At 38.2% G+C, this 14877-nt stretch overlaps 1 protein-coding gene across 6 annotated transcripts in view; it reads left to right on the forward strand.

Moving 5' to 3' along the window:
* Positions 1–14877, forward strand: part of LOC144204069 (dedicator of cytokinesis protein 9) — a 43670-nt gene that overhangs the window by 11983 nt on the left and 16810 nt on the right. For 5 of the 6 annotated variants that reach the window (XM_077727817.1, XM_077727813.1, XM_077727815.1 and 2 more), the window contains exons 2-7: positions 7237–7353; positions 9569–9658; positions 11223–11305; positions 12082–12151; positions 13770–13865; positions 14087–14221. In XM_077727817.1, the coding sequence (XP_077583943.1) occupies positions 7237–7353; positions 9569–9658; positions 11223–11305; positions 12082–12151; positions 13770–13865; positions 14087–14221 (591 nt within the window). Of the gene's footprint in view, positions 1–5712; positions 5953–7236; positions 7354–9568; positions 9659–11222; positions 11306–12081; positions 12152–13769; positions 13866–14086; positions 14222–14877 lie in introns of those variants that run through there. The other variant, XM_077727819.1, reaches the window with a different exon arrangement.

Genomic DNA, 14877 nt, shown 5'->3' on the forward strand with positions numbered 1-14877 from the left:
TCTAATTGGAAACTGGTTGGTTGAGTAATTTTCAATGTGTTATTTGTTTGGAGAACCCAAGGCACAGGTTGAGTTGAAATGTTTGGCCGTTTTGGCCGTTTTGGTTGTTTATAACTGTACTTAAAAAGATTATTTCAGGCTATATCCATTTTTTGGAATATTTTATTACTGAATTTAGGCTTATTTGTTGGTGTTTTTAAAATGATAGCATCATTGTAGAGAATGTGTCATTGACACAGTGAAAAGGGCTATTAATGCATTTTTAATGTCTTATTTTATTCATAGTAGTTTGCAGTGCACAGTGTAGAGTTGCATTGCATCGGCCTATGTAATATTATCACTTTCTTAGCTAAATTAGTTAAGCAATTATGCCACACTTCCAACTACAAGCACAACAATTGCAAATTTATTTAAAAAAAAAACAAGAAACAACTATAGATGTTAGATGTTTGTTCAAGTGGCCATAGTCATTGGTTTAAGTCCATTTTGATAAATAGGTATGGGCTACGGATTCAGGAATGATGCAGCTACTTAAGAAATCCTGGACCTCATTAGGAGCCGTGAGTGTGTGCATGAAGAGAAATCTAAATAGCACAAATCGATGTTGGCAGCCTGCAAAAGCCCAACGCTGACTTGGAGTAATAGATTGCAGCCAACCAAGACATTGTGAAGATATTTGGTTAGGGTTAACGTTCTTTTCGATTTTGTCTCATACTTAAAATACATATAAACTTTACAGTTTAGGGACTGATTCACAGCCATTGGGTTGCTTGGGAAGTCAAATATATGTGTTAACTAGGACTGCTTCATGGTGATTATACATTGTTTTATATGCAATGCAAGTTCTCGATATTGGAGCCCATCCATGTATACAAAGTCCTTCCAAAACGGATCTCGTAAGTGCAACAATGACATTAAGACAAAGGTGAATGCAGTCTTTTCCCTTCACTTCCTTTCTGTCATCCCTAAAAATAGGGCAGTGCACTAGAAATTCCTGGCTAAGGACCATTAGTTATTTATTTAATTTGTAGCTAAGATATAGCCGATTCAGCAACAAGACCATGTTAATAGAGCATAGGAAATGTAGGGCAGGCAGAGTTCTAGATCTTGCTTTCTGCTAAGCGCTACACGGGTTAAAGCCTCTGCAGGCTGGCATAAGGATGAGGAGGGGCCGGCAGGCGTCGGGGCACAGAGGTCTCTCTGTCTGCTGGAAATCAATCACCATTCTTTATCTGACAGGCGGCAGGCTTGCCTGGACTGCCGCTACTCCGTACCAGCTTGTATTGCACTTCCGCTTGTTGTGGTGTGCTCGACGGTGTGTGTCTCCTTTCCCGTGACGGCTCATCAGCAGAAATCCAGGCGACAGTGGCCTTAGCTAGAAGCAGGGAATTAGGTCAAGGGCAGTGTTTTCTCCTTTGGCTCGGGGAGGTCTTATCACGTAGATGGAGTTCAAATAATGCCCCATCAGCAGGCGTCACTCTTTTGAATCGATAGTTTAATGCGGGGACGCTCTAATGTGCAGTCCTCATCACATTCTCCAGTACCCGCAACACCTTTCCCACCGCTGCAATCCATTAAGCCAGACGATGAGATGATATTAATTGTCGCGTTTTTAATTCCTTATGATTGCTAGAAGTCATTACTGGGAAAAGGTCGTTTTACAATAATAGGGGAGAGAAGGAAGGGACACATAATTTTCTAATTTTAACTTCAAATGTTTTTTCACAAACTCTTTTCTCACAAACACTTTTTTTTCCACTAGACTAGATGTTTCCTTGGCTTAAGCAAAAATCTTGGTAGCGTGCACTTTACTTAGAGTGCACTTGGGTTGGGAATCAGGATGTTTTGGCTCAGTGCAGCCATTCACACTTACAGTGAAAAAGCACCTGCACCTATAGATCTTCTCTCTTCATCTTCCCATTACATAGATAATAACAGGGCTGCCAGTTTGTCTTTCCAGATTTGTAAACATTTATTTTGCTTTTATTTCCACATGTTGGCAAGTTCTATTTTCTCACAGTGACTCAACTTAAAGCTAAATTAAAGAGTGTATTCCAACATGAGAAATGAGGTTTATGTTCCTTTCAATTACTATACCCAAATAGAAGTGACAGAACATAAAAAAATTAAAGGAAAAGATTAAAGAAATACTACAAAGAGGGTCTCTAACTAATAATTATTAACATTTTGAACATGCTTCTTACTCAATAGTGCATCAAGGTAAACTTGTGATTCCATTTTTATTCACCTTTAAATGTCAGTATTGCATAAAAATGATCAAATATATATATTTTCTGTAATCAGATGCATTTGGAAGCAAATCTGTGTTATTTGAATAATTGAATTAAAATAGATGACATGCACACATACTAGAATACATATTGCCCAGTATAAAATACATTATTCCTCCAGTTTAACCTTTACTGCTCTTATATATTTCCATTCATTGCTTCCATCCTGAATTTCAATGGGCCAAAACAGCGAAGTGCTGACATATCTGATATTTTTTTGTATTTTTTTTTTGTCGTCGGCGGAATGTTGTTGCAAAAGAAAAGATGTGTTGACGCCAGCTTGCTTTAAGATAAAGGTGTCTTTCATCCCATGTCTTGGGAGTAGTGATTCCCACATACCAAATGAAACTTTTGCTCTCAATGAACCACATCTAATGAGATGTTCCCTTTTGTGGGGGAGTTCAAGAAATACCAAAGCATGTCTGCATGCCATCAACTATAAATGAGGCTCTTTTTAAATTATAATCAACAAAGTTGTATCCGTTTTTATAGTAATTGATATGAGTGATTATGATGCTGTAATATGGCTTGTTGATGCACACTAACAGTAGCAGGCCTGTTTTTACTCCTGGTGATTGCCTTCATATTTTGAATCATTTAAGCCTACTTGCTGAAACTATAGTGTTTTTCTCCACCATTCACTTGAAATCTATCCTAGCGATTTGATTGGCTCCTCGGTGGCATTGGAGAATCATTTAAATGTGTCTTTGCAGTATAATCAATAGGAACTTTTATTGAGGATTTGCTGTATATTAATTTCACTGTCTTATGCTTCTTATACAGACTCTTAGAAAGTTGATAGTAAGTTCATACACACCCATTGTCTTTACTTTTGAGATATTTCACCTTTCAGTAGGATGTGAAAGTGTCTCAAGACCTAAGACCACACATGTATTTGTAAATCAAGCCAGTACCTTGTGCTAATCAAAGTTGTATCTTTTACATCCGGCCACTTAAGAGCTGTTTTGATTAACTTTGGTGTCAGATCTAGCCAGGGGCTCACAGCTGGTGGTCTCCAGTTGCAAAGCGGCTGGAAGAGGTGGGTTGTGTGTTTTTTTTTTTGTATTGTTCCAGGTTACACCCTGTTTTACTTTGGCTCACACTGAGATCCTATCACGCATTTGTTACGCAAGTAAGAAATGCAAATATGGTCCTGTCACGGCTGACTTTGGACTGTATCTATTGTCTTGACTTATTTTCTGAGATTATCATATCAGAAAGTGAATCAAAATAGAAGAAGTTGAAAAACAACCTCATTTTATCATTGACACAGATGGCCAAAAGTTTTGAGACACTTTCTCATCTAGTAAAGGAGAAGTGTCTCAAAATATTAGGTTTTTGGGAATCAGAAAGCTGCATCTAAAGATTTTAACCAACCCTGTGCACCATCCTATTTTCATAACTGCTATCTGTTGAGGTGTTCACTAGACAGAAAGTAAAAATGAGGGCAGACACTGCCTTCTGGTTCATCCGTGACTCCCTCATGGCCCGAGGATGCTCCATGAACCGACTACAGTATATGACACATGGATGCATTATCTTGTTGAGGCTAAAATTAGCCTCTTAAACTTGTGTTTCTAGGCAGCTGATTCAATTTTGTTTTGCTTCCACGCGTGTGGGGAGAGCCCGAGATGATGTTTTGTATCACATAATATAAACATCTGTTGCAGCCCAGATACAAAAAAAAAAACAGTATGTGGTACATTTGTGAAGTGCCGCCAGAAGTGGACATAAAACAGCATGCACTGTTTAACCACGTTGCTGCTGCTTTCAAGTGAGTGTTCTTGTAAACCTTTAAATTTAGTGAGAGTTTGAGTCCTCAACTGCTTACAACTCTTACGCAAGTTGTCATTTCTTGGCATTATTTACTAAGTGTAATTTTATCTTTAGAAGATTTTAATCAAACTCATTAGATTGTGTCATCTTAAAAAGATGTGGGCGGGGTGGATTTCAACAGCTAACAACCACTGGAACAAAGATAATTGAGTCCCAATTTGTAATCTGAAAAATAAGCATAAAATAAAATAGCCTCTTTCATTTTCCAGACATGTAGATATTGTTTAATTTAGGTCACAAATCTGTTTCCGGCTCCTCCAGACAATATGCTGTAGATCATTAACTATGTACTTGTCATTCATCACTGCTATTTCCTGCATAAAGTAAAAAAAATGCTGATCCCAATCAGGACCATTGGCCATTCCAAACATAGTTTCTGGTCTGCTAAACATAAAGGTGTTTGTTTTTTTCAAGTTTACCCTGACATGCTTGGGTCACTCTAGTTTTTCAGAGCTATAAAAACCTTTTTCTTCAAATTCTCGATAGAAATTGCCTTTACAGTTGACATCATCAACTACATTTTCAGTAGCCATCATTGCTATATATTTGGATTTAAAATCATTGTTCCTGCAGACCTTATTCCCTCTTTGGGGGTGGGCTGCAGAGCATATGTGACAGTGGAAAGGGAGCAGCTGTTTGAGATCTGACCTGGTCTCACGCCTCATCTTAAACTGACACCATCTTGAAAAGATAACATCCTCTGTAATGGCCAGTCCCATTCCAAGGTGGGTTGACTAGGATTGCATCATAGTGGAATGCCCCTGGAGCAGTTGTATCAACAAGTAGCGAGACAGAAGCTGGGTCTAATCTCACCTCTGGACTTGTGTCCCATCACCATCCAATCCACAGTCACGCTATGGATTCTGGCACGTATTTAATTCATGTGGGAAAACTCTTTATAACAGTTTATGTTTAGTTTTTTTTTTAATAGTCTTACAAGTGTAAAGAATACTAATTTGAAATTTTAAAATGTCAATGCAACAGTAAGAGAAACAATTGTGCCATGTTTTTTGCGATTCAATTTAAAATGTGACAGTATTGTATCTAGTATGCAACAAAAAATATATATTGGGTCGCATTGTTTGACTTGGCATTGGTCCACTTGACTTCCTTCTGCCCTTCAGGAAACCACATTTTGCTTGGGCCACTGAAATCTGACGACCAGGAGTCTGGCATTTTATCTTTTGGTGCTTGTGCAACATCATTGCTAAGTTATGGATTCTGACTCACTTATAGGTGCTGTCACGGGGTAGAGTCATGCTAGACAAACATTATGTGACATCATCTCGGTCTCTCGCTGCTCTTACTTCAGCTGTTCCTTCAGATGCCTTTAGTCAAGCCCCACGACCATGTTTTGAATTATGAACACATTTCTTTTGCTTTGTCTTCGTCAGCCCCCGTCTTGCTCTGCAGGTGGATCGTACAGGGTCGGATAGCAACTGTGTATGAGTATGTCCATGTGTTGGGGGTGTTTAACTCCCATAGGCAGCACAGCCTAGTGTAGGAGGGGCCATCTCCTCAAGTTGGGCGTGAGCCCAGCACGCTCAGACAGATCAGTCAGTTAAAAAGGAGGGTGTGAGCTCAAGACTGTGAGAGGGAGTGAAGTCTCCAGGAGTTTATTCCAAAGTTAGGATTCTCCTCTGTTGGATATGCTGGCTAACTACTTCTTTTGGAGATCTCTTTTGGAATTTTCTTAGCACAGCTGTTGACAATGCAAGGAAGGGCAAGTAAAGCTCCAAAGAAGGAGCTGGTGATTGAAAGTCCACAACAGTATAAGAGCTCGACTGTAGCGGAGGCTGAGGTGGACTCGGTACCACAGGTGGTGGTAAGGCATTTCAAATGAAAATCTTTAAAATTATCTGCACCATGATGTCTTACAGAGGGTAAACACGGGGATGTAAGTCGAAAAGCAGGTGCCATGTGGGTGGACTTACTAGTCATCATAGTCATTATATGCATGACATCTACATGCTTACTATGCTGCTTTAGAAGCATGAGAAAAGGGATGCTGGATTCCAGTTCATTTTATTACTGTGGCTCATAAAACCTTTTTTATTTGGCTCAAAAGTCAGACTTCATTGGTCACTCCAGCGTAACACAGCTGGCCTACAAAGATTTAAAGGTCTTGTGATGTCATTGCTGTTTTGTATACAGTATGGGGTATTTCTTTACTTCATTGCGCATGATAGACATTTGTGTATTATTTTAAAGCTAAAAGCATCATGGTTTTTAAAGCTCTACTGGATGCATTTCAAGTGAGCTGAGGAAGTGAGATCATACTTGGTGGCTAGCATTTTTTTTTAATAACAGTTCTGTGTGACTGACCTCTTTGGGCTATTGATGAAGCATGTGGAAAAGCCCAGAGGGGAATTAATAGAGACAATAGCCAATGTCAACACAGTTTAGGGTAGGACCTCATCACAGTTAAATCCATGAAGGGAGTTGATATAAAGAAACCTTTCTGAATCTATCCGGAGGCTACAGTTCAAACTTTATTGTCCTTTAATTGAAAGGAGCACTAGTTCTGACAATAACGTATTGTTTTGAATGTGATTCTACTTCAATAAAATTTATGGAAAACATTTTTATACTGCATATTCCTTTGTACTGTATTTATTCAACTCTATTAAATTGCTCATTGTAACACCATGTCTTTTGGTCATAGATATATCTGTTAAGCTTTGTATTTGCTAGTGGAACATTTCAATGCTCGTCGCTTTGTTTATTCTACCTAAAAAGTGTGCGGTTTTATTCTTTGTTGTAATTGTCAAGTGAGATGTTGCAAAGTGATGTAGATTTTGCAAAATCCCTTTTTTTATTCATTGTTTTGTCATGAGGGTGAGGAAACATCAGGGTTTCATTTCAGGAGACTTGAGATGTGGTGACCACAAAGGCAAATAATGCTTATTATTCACATCTTGTTCTCACATCTCTCATCTCCTGAAACAAATTCTGACCCTTCTTAGCACACAGGGTGTGTCTTTCCAAGAAAATACCAGAATCCATAAAAAATGGCTTTCCTTTATTGATGAATCATCCTTTCTCTTCCTACGCGCCTCCTTTTTGTGTTTATGTTTAATTAATTGTGATTTGCCTTTTGTTTTTACAGGTAAAACCTAAGGTGATCGAACCGCTGGACTATGAAAATGTTCTGGTGCAGAGGAAGACACAGATCCTTAGCGATGTCCTCAGGGATATGCTGCAATTCCCCTTGGAGGACTTTGAGGTGAGTTCCTAAATGGCAGACATTATGCATTTACTCAAATTTGCAACAAAAACAAAAATAAAAAGTTCCAGCCAAAGCAGACGGATTGGCTTTAGTAGAGTTCATTTGAAGTTATGACTATGGGAGTCTTACTTGTGCTTTGATTTACTATTTCCACATGTTACTAAATAATCATCTTATTCAGGCTTTAGAGGAATAACTCCAATGCTTAATTTTTATGGTGCTGTCATCACGCAAGGGCCAAATTTAATTTATATGATTTAAAATGTGCCCAAGTTATCACTGTTATTTCCATAATACTACTAGCATGTTTTCTTTGTGTTTGTTTGGCTTTTGCAAGGCCTTTCCTTTGGGCCAAAGTTGTAAGCACTGGGTGGGGTCACCCGGACCGGCTTTTCCTTTGTTTACATCCTTCCACGCTGTAGAAAAAAGGAAGGTCATGGGTCATCAGTTTAATTGGCTCATTCCGTCGTTAATGTTGTGACAGAGCGAGCGTTATCTGCAGCCACATTGTGCAGGACATTCGTTTCCTCCCGGGTTCCACATCAAGGCAGGAATATTTAATGGAAACCTAGTTCAGTGCTTTTACTTTTGGAAATTGGACCTTACTATGTTATCAAAAGGACAAATGTTAGAGTTTGAATTTTGTTTTCACAGCCGAATAGGACATATTTAACCATTGACCTTGACATTTGGACTTAATGTGTGTGCAAACCCATTTTTTTCAGTTTAATCATAAATAGTTCTTTTGGGAAGCTTTAGAAATCAACACAGTATTCTGCACGGTGTTCTCCCTTGCTGCAAAAAGATCATAGTTTTGCTGTTAGATTGTCTGCCTGACAGCCCAATGATAGAAAATGGCATCTGCTCCTGTCTCTTCAGATGCTGCGAAAGTCAGGTTTAAAAAGCCTTTTTTGTATTCATATCTCAACAGGGGTTGGTTGGAAGGAAAAAGTTATGGTTGGGGGTAAAGTGAAAGCCAAAAGAAGCAGAAAGAGCTCCTGTGTCAGTGAGTTGTTATTGTCAAAATTCCAGTATTTGTCTATTCTTTCTTAACAAAATTTCTATCAGATATCTCTTTTATATCATCCCCGCTGGCGCATCAAAAGTCAAATGTTGGCGCTGGCCTTCTTTGAGACAATGTTTATACTCGCTCCATCTGGTTTGTATTTTGAAGATGTTGGCATAGTGCTCTTTTGTGCTGGTTTCTCCACACTCTCTCTCGATGAATCCGAAAGTGTTTGTCCAAGATTATCCACCTTTTTGCCTTTTACAGTTTGAAGTGTGTTCCAAGTCAAGCCGTCAGAATCCAGCAGTATTGGGTTTTATGCTTTCCAAAACAAAGCGTCATTTGGGCGTTACTACCTTTTTGTACTGAACTCAAGAGATTTTCACAATGTTTTCTTCTAATCCAAAGGCTTTTGAGGCTGGACCCCTTAAAAACAGCTTGTGCAAAGTGTAAAATCAAACCAATAGACTAGTTCTCTTTAAATTCTAATGATATTAACATGTTATTGTGTAATAGTTGTGAAATATGATTTTTAATTTGCTGGTTACCTTACTTTGAGCCACTGTTCTAAAAATATAAGTATCGGGTCGGTTTTGGCAAAACATGTCTTGAGTTCAATCGGTTTTAAGTTGAAAACTCAGCATTGGAACTTGCATATGTATGACTTAATAGTCATTTTACGTAATGTGTTCATTTGTTATGGAAAAAAAGTTAATCAGATTTTACTGTTGTACTCATACATGGACTGTAAACTAGATAGTCACGTGGGGTATTACTTTCTGAGAGGAAAAGATCAGAGCACTAGTACGTCTGAATCCCCTACGACACAGAAAGCACAACACTCTTCAGTCCACTTGGATAAAGCAGAACATTTGCTCGCTCCCAGATTAATGTTTCTCACTTAAATCTTGTATTTAGTATATTTGCGCCGACCATCGCAGGGATTTAGCAGGATTGAATCACTTAGTTTGACAGTGATGTAAAGATTGTGTACGGAATTAATTCTCCTGCAAAGACCCAAGCAAAATAATCATTGCAAGTCTGTGGAATTTCCCAAAGAACGTCATATGTTATCACAGCATTGCCTTGCAATAGCACATTAAGGGATTTTAGATTCAGTTTAACTTGCCCTTGTCTATCTATAATCGTTATGTTTTATCTTTGTGTATCTATCACATTCATTCATTCTTGACCTCTACGTTGCAGATTTCGACTCTGCGACGGCAAGGCAGAAGTCCCTACCAAACGCTGCCTGACAATGCCGAACGGGAAGCTCAGAGCCTGTTTGTCCAAGAGGTACACATGTGTTTCTATTCACCCTTTTACCTCATTCATGAATCACTGTTAGCCTCGTCCTGTTTAAAATACAATACCTCCCCACTTTGAACCCACCAAGGTGTGTACAGTACAGTAAAATATCACACTACAGTACTCTATGGCTAGTAAAAAATAACAAAGCCTAACCAAGTGTTGTATTAGGCAATGAAACAGAATTGATAGATACATGGAAAAGCTGTTCCCCAAAGCTGGAATGTAATCACTTGTCAAAGAGTGACAGTAATGTGAGTCATTATAGAATTTGTTGCTTGAATTTGCAGTAATGCATGCAGGATATCAGGCAGACTGTTTATTTCACATGAAATATAGCCTGTGTCTGACTGTCGCCTGTTGCATAAAGAACTGCGCTCATTACTGATCATTACACTGTTAATCAAACTATTTGTGTTGGCTCTTTGTAGTTATTCCGTGTGCAGGCCTAGGAATGAAAATTAATACTCGGATGTTTATCCAATGTCTGGTACATCTCTTGTTGTTGCTGTTTATAGTTTCGCCAGCTAGTCTTGAATGTGTCAGTTTAATGGGTTAGTTTCATTAAATGGTAGACTTTTGCAATAGAGGTTGGACAGTGTTCGTCACTTATCTAAAGATAAATTTTAAAATAGCATGAAATCGTTCAAAGGCGACATCGGAAATAAGAAATAATTGGGAAAATTGGCCATTTTAGGTCAATGGTCACTTTTGGAAAAGCCCTGTGTAATGCCTCAATGACACAAATTCTTCCACTCAGGTGTTGCTTGACACAGTCAAGACACTTAAAAAGATCAGATCAGCACAAACCCCATTTGGTTTTTCAACTGCTCCCTGGATTAGATTGCACTTCATCTGATATTGTAAAATATCTGTTAAACAAACATCACTGAGCCACTCCTATCTTTGACTTTTGTCCGTGAACGGATGCCTTTTTCCAAGAAAGTGAAACGAAAGCACTCCCACTTGGCTTGTGCTCGGAGATGTCAAACAAAGGTGGAGAGAACAAAGAATGCTCATTGTTGTTCCTTTTTTTTCCTGATTGATATTGATGCATTGTTTCCTTTTAGCTTCCCAAGTCTTTTGTTTAGTAGTCATATTTTTAGCCGTTATATAGTTTCAATTACCGCCAATGTCAAATACTCCATTATATGGTTTTGCCTCTATCATTAAGCCCTATTCGTTACCAAGAATAGATTCCAGTGGAAAGATTTGCATGTACAATAATTATTTGAAATAGTTTTCTTTTTTCCTTGACGGTAATATATTTAATATACATAAAAGAATGTTACTTAGGATGTTAAAATTTCTTTTTTTTTTGGGTGGTTGGATATAAAAATGTCAGATTCCTACGTATGTGTCGGTAATTATGAAGACATGTAATATTTGAATACGATATTAGCAACTTATAGATTGCGGTAAGTTCAACTTTAGCTTGCAGCTGGCCACATGTCTAATTCAAACCTATAATTGCAATATGTACGCAGTGTGGTTTAAACACGTTACACGTCTAATTAGTGGTTTGTAATCAGCTTTTGCTATGTCCCCTCAGTGTATTAAGACCTACAAGACCGACTGGCATGTTGTCAACTACAAGTATGAAGCTTATTCTGGAGACTTCCGCCAGCTTCCGAAGTAAGCCCTTTTACAAACCTCAGCATCTTTTATTGATGGCAGCAAAGTAGAAGGAATTGCATTCATAAAATGAATATCTAAGAACAGATGAGATGCTTCATTTAGTGTAAAAACTGAGCATTTTCAAGCGTTCGATTGTTTAACTGCTTTTTTACAGCATTGTAGTTACATAATCATAGTGACATGGCAACACACGTTCCCATTTCCCTCAGGCAAAAATGCAATTCTTTTTTTTATGGTCCTCAAGATCATTGGAAACCACCCTCATTTTCGGGATAGTGTGTCACTACATCGCCTTGCCCTGCCTTTTCCTCTTCCCTTAAGAATACCACTTTTACATTCATTTTGTTTGGATGCAATGTTGACGACATTCTCGCGTCCGCTGTTGTCAGACACTTTGACGCTGCACAGACAGTCGGGAAGTTAAAACAATGCACTGTGACGTGGGTCGCCTGTTAAAAACTTCATATTAAATCCTCATGAAGTGATTCTTGTGGTACCTTTCCCTTTTTTTTCACTCTAGTGGGCATGTTTCCATGAATAGTCTTAGCTGGAAAATACATTTTCCAGAGTGGCCTGCTTACTCATGACTGCTTTTAGGCAGCTGCAGAGTATCCAAATTCTTTATGGAGTTATTAGCTCACCCCGTAAAACAACAAATGGCCACTACTACATATTTAAAATCAATTTAAATTTTATTTTAGTTCCATTGGTCAGCATTTCACCTAGACATTAGTGAGTGTTTTTCTTATAACATTTATTATCACAATTTACAGCAAAGTTTCAAGGCCGGAAAAACTTGCAGTCCACGTCTTTGAAGTGGACGAGGACGTTGACAAAGATGAGGTGAGTTGATGTCTGGTCATTTTTTATTTTCAACTCTGTGGAACCTTTTGAAGTTTGTTTGAAATCCATCCCAACGTTTGTCTGGGATGTTGACAATTCAATGCTATTTTTTCCATAATAATTAATGAAAATGGACATAATGTATTCCTGTTTTTTTCCATGAAGGCATTTTGTGATGATTATATGTGCCATCTCCCCGTCATTAACAGCATTGTAATTATAGCAAAACATAGTGTTTTGTTGCAAAATATAGTCTGGTATGTTTGTGGTGGAGTGTTGCAGCATGACTGTAGACTTTGTAATGCATTGTTGCATAGGGTTATTAACATGACCGCATACAGTTGAAGAATACTCCACCATTTTTTTCCTCAACATTGTGGTTGATCCTTAACGTGCAATGTTTAATGAATTGGTCATACTGATGCTGGCTGGTGATCAAGACTCTTTTGTAGACTGAGCTTTGCTGCGAGTGGAAAAATAGACCAAATAACAGCTGACCTTGAGCCTCAGAATTATGTGTCCATATGCCTTATAAACAAATGCTGCCAGGATTTTATTTTTTAATTTAATACTATGACACTAGCCTTGACATTTTGTGTTTTAAATACAATATTAATGACAATAGGGGTCGTTTAATATGACACCATTTTGGTCATAACATTCAAACAGTACCTGAATTAAAGTAAATAACAGTCCAAGTAACGTACTGCAAAACAAATTCTAAATTGTATGCATGTATATTAGGTAATTTTTGGCATGAAAAAATCTGTAATTTTCCACCAAACAAGATCGTTTCACAAAAATTCAAAAGTACTGATTTGTTTCCCTCTGGAGTGTTTGTTGAGACACTGACGAGGACAATCAGGCCGTGAAGTCTTCCAGATGGTTTGGTGATTTCTCCATTCAAACCATTAGAAAATTTGTTCTGAGTATAATCTAAAGGAAAAAAAGGGAGGAGTGTGTAGTGTTGGATCACTACAGCAACATCTTGAAATGCCATTTGACCTTTTAACAGTACCAGCTAATATCAGGGAAAAAAAGTTTTCACTTTTTATCCTGAAGTATAAAATGCATGCAAAGTTGCTGATCTAAACCAGGACAAGCTTTTGAGATTTTCCTCCTTTCCTTTGCACCATTCCTTCCTCTATTGGTTAACTGTATTCTTAAAGCTCTTCAAATCTGATGTAATGTTTGGAATGCCTTCTGGCAAAGGTCATTGTTTCTTAATGCCCCACCTCTCAATGTGCAAATAACCTGAGATGTGCTAGGCCACAGGCAAGATCTTCCTATTTATTTGGGCTAACACACAGCGTTTGTTTAATGTTCTCCTGCCTGCTTATTTAGACTGAGTCAGACCTACACCACATTGCACTCTGTGCCGTCTCAAAGCCAAGAGATCATGGGGTTTTTGTACAGTGAGGTTGTTCCTTGGCATGCTGGCTTCTAAGCATCCGTGATATAGTATATAATGGTCTCGAATTATACTGTTGTTTAGGTTTCCTTATTTGGCTTTTTTTTGCCTGAAATTCTTACCGGTGAATCCCATCTCCACGTTTCATTAACTTTATCTTACAAATAAGGGTTGAAAAGTCATAGTATAAATGTTTGTACTCTACAGGATACGGCATCGCTTGGATCTCAAAAAGATGGCATCACCAAACATGGTTGGCTCTATAAAGGCAACATGAACAGCGCCATCAGTGTTACGATGAGGGTAAGAAGGACATAAAATGCAATGAGCCAATAAAAGGAGTGTGAAAAGTGATTCTAGAAAGTAACACAATATAGTCACATGCTGACTGACCAAATGCATCTTTTTATGACTGTAATCGTTATATTATAGCTTAAATGCAGACTGTTTTATTAACAGTGAACACAGTTGCCGTCTCCAACCTAAACATGAGATTTTTTGTTTGTTTTGTTTTACAACATCAGTCATTCAAGAGGAGATACTTCCATCTGACGCAGTTGGGAGATGGTTCTTACAATTTAAACTTCTACAAGGATGAGAAGATCTCCAAAGAGCCTAAAGGAACTATATTCTTGGATTCCTGTATGGGTGTTGTTCAGGTATGCAGTACCTACATACTACTTGGGCAATGATGTAAATATTCAACCATAGTTTTTCCAAAAGTAAATGATTGTCACTATGGGTCTATCCTCCTCAATATGTAGACCAAAGTTTAAACCTAATTTCACAAATGTTAATGGGGTCTCATTCCAAGTCACTTTGCTGTTAATTTGTATGCGGAAACCTGAGTAGAATCAAGACAACTGTTTACTCCTTTTTAGTGCTGACTTTCAGCTGTTGAAACAAGTGAATACGAAAGGCAACAATCAGTGCCACATGCTCCCATTTGAATGAAGGCCGAGAAGCACTGCGTGTATTATGGTTTGTCATCTCAGTGGATAGACGGGGCCCACTCTGACCCAGTTTTCTTGTAATTGGATGTCTACTGGGGAATACAAGATGGTGGAAGGTCAGGTGTTGGCCCTGGGAACAAGTGGGAGAGGCTTTAATCATTTCCCATACTTAATCATGTGCATTGGGCCCTTCACTTCTTCTTGAATCTTAATTTTATAAAACATATCTCGACCATTGAAATAACATGCCACATATAGATATTGATATATGGCTACTTTTACTTTTCCACTAAACACTCCTCCCTGTGTTTATTCAGCTAGCCCAATAATATCCAATCACCTTTCCCTCTGCTGTCACTGCC

Source organism: Stigmatopora nigra, chromosome 11, assembly GCF_051989575.1.
Source record: "Stigmatopora nigra isolate UIUO_SnigA chromosome 11, RoL_Snig_1.1, whole genome shotgun sequence".
Taxonomy (NCBI): domain Eukaryota; kingdom Metazoa; phylum Chordata; class Actinopteri; order Syngnathiformes; family Syngnathidae; genus Stigmatopora; species Stigmatopora nigra.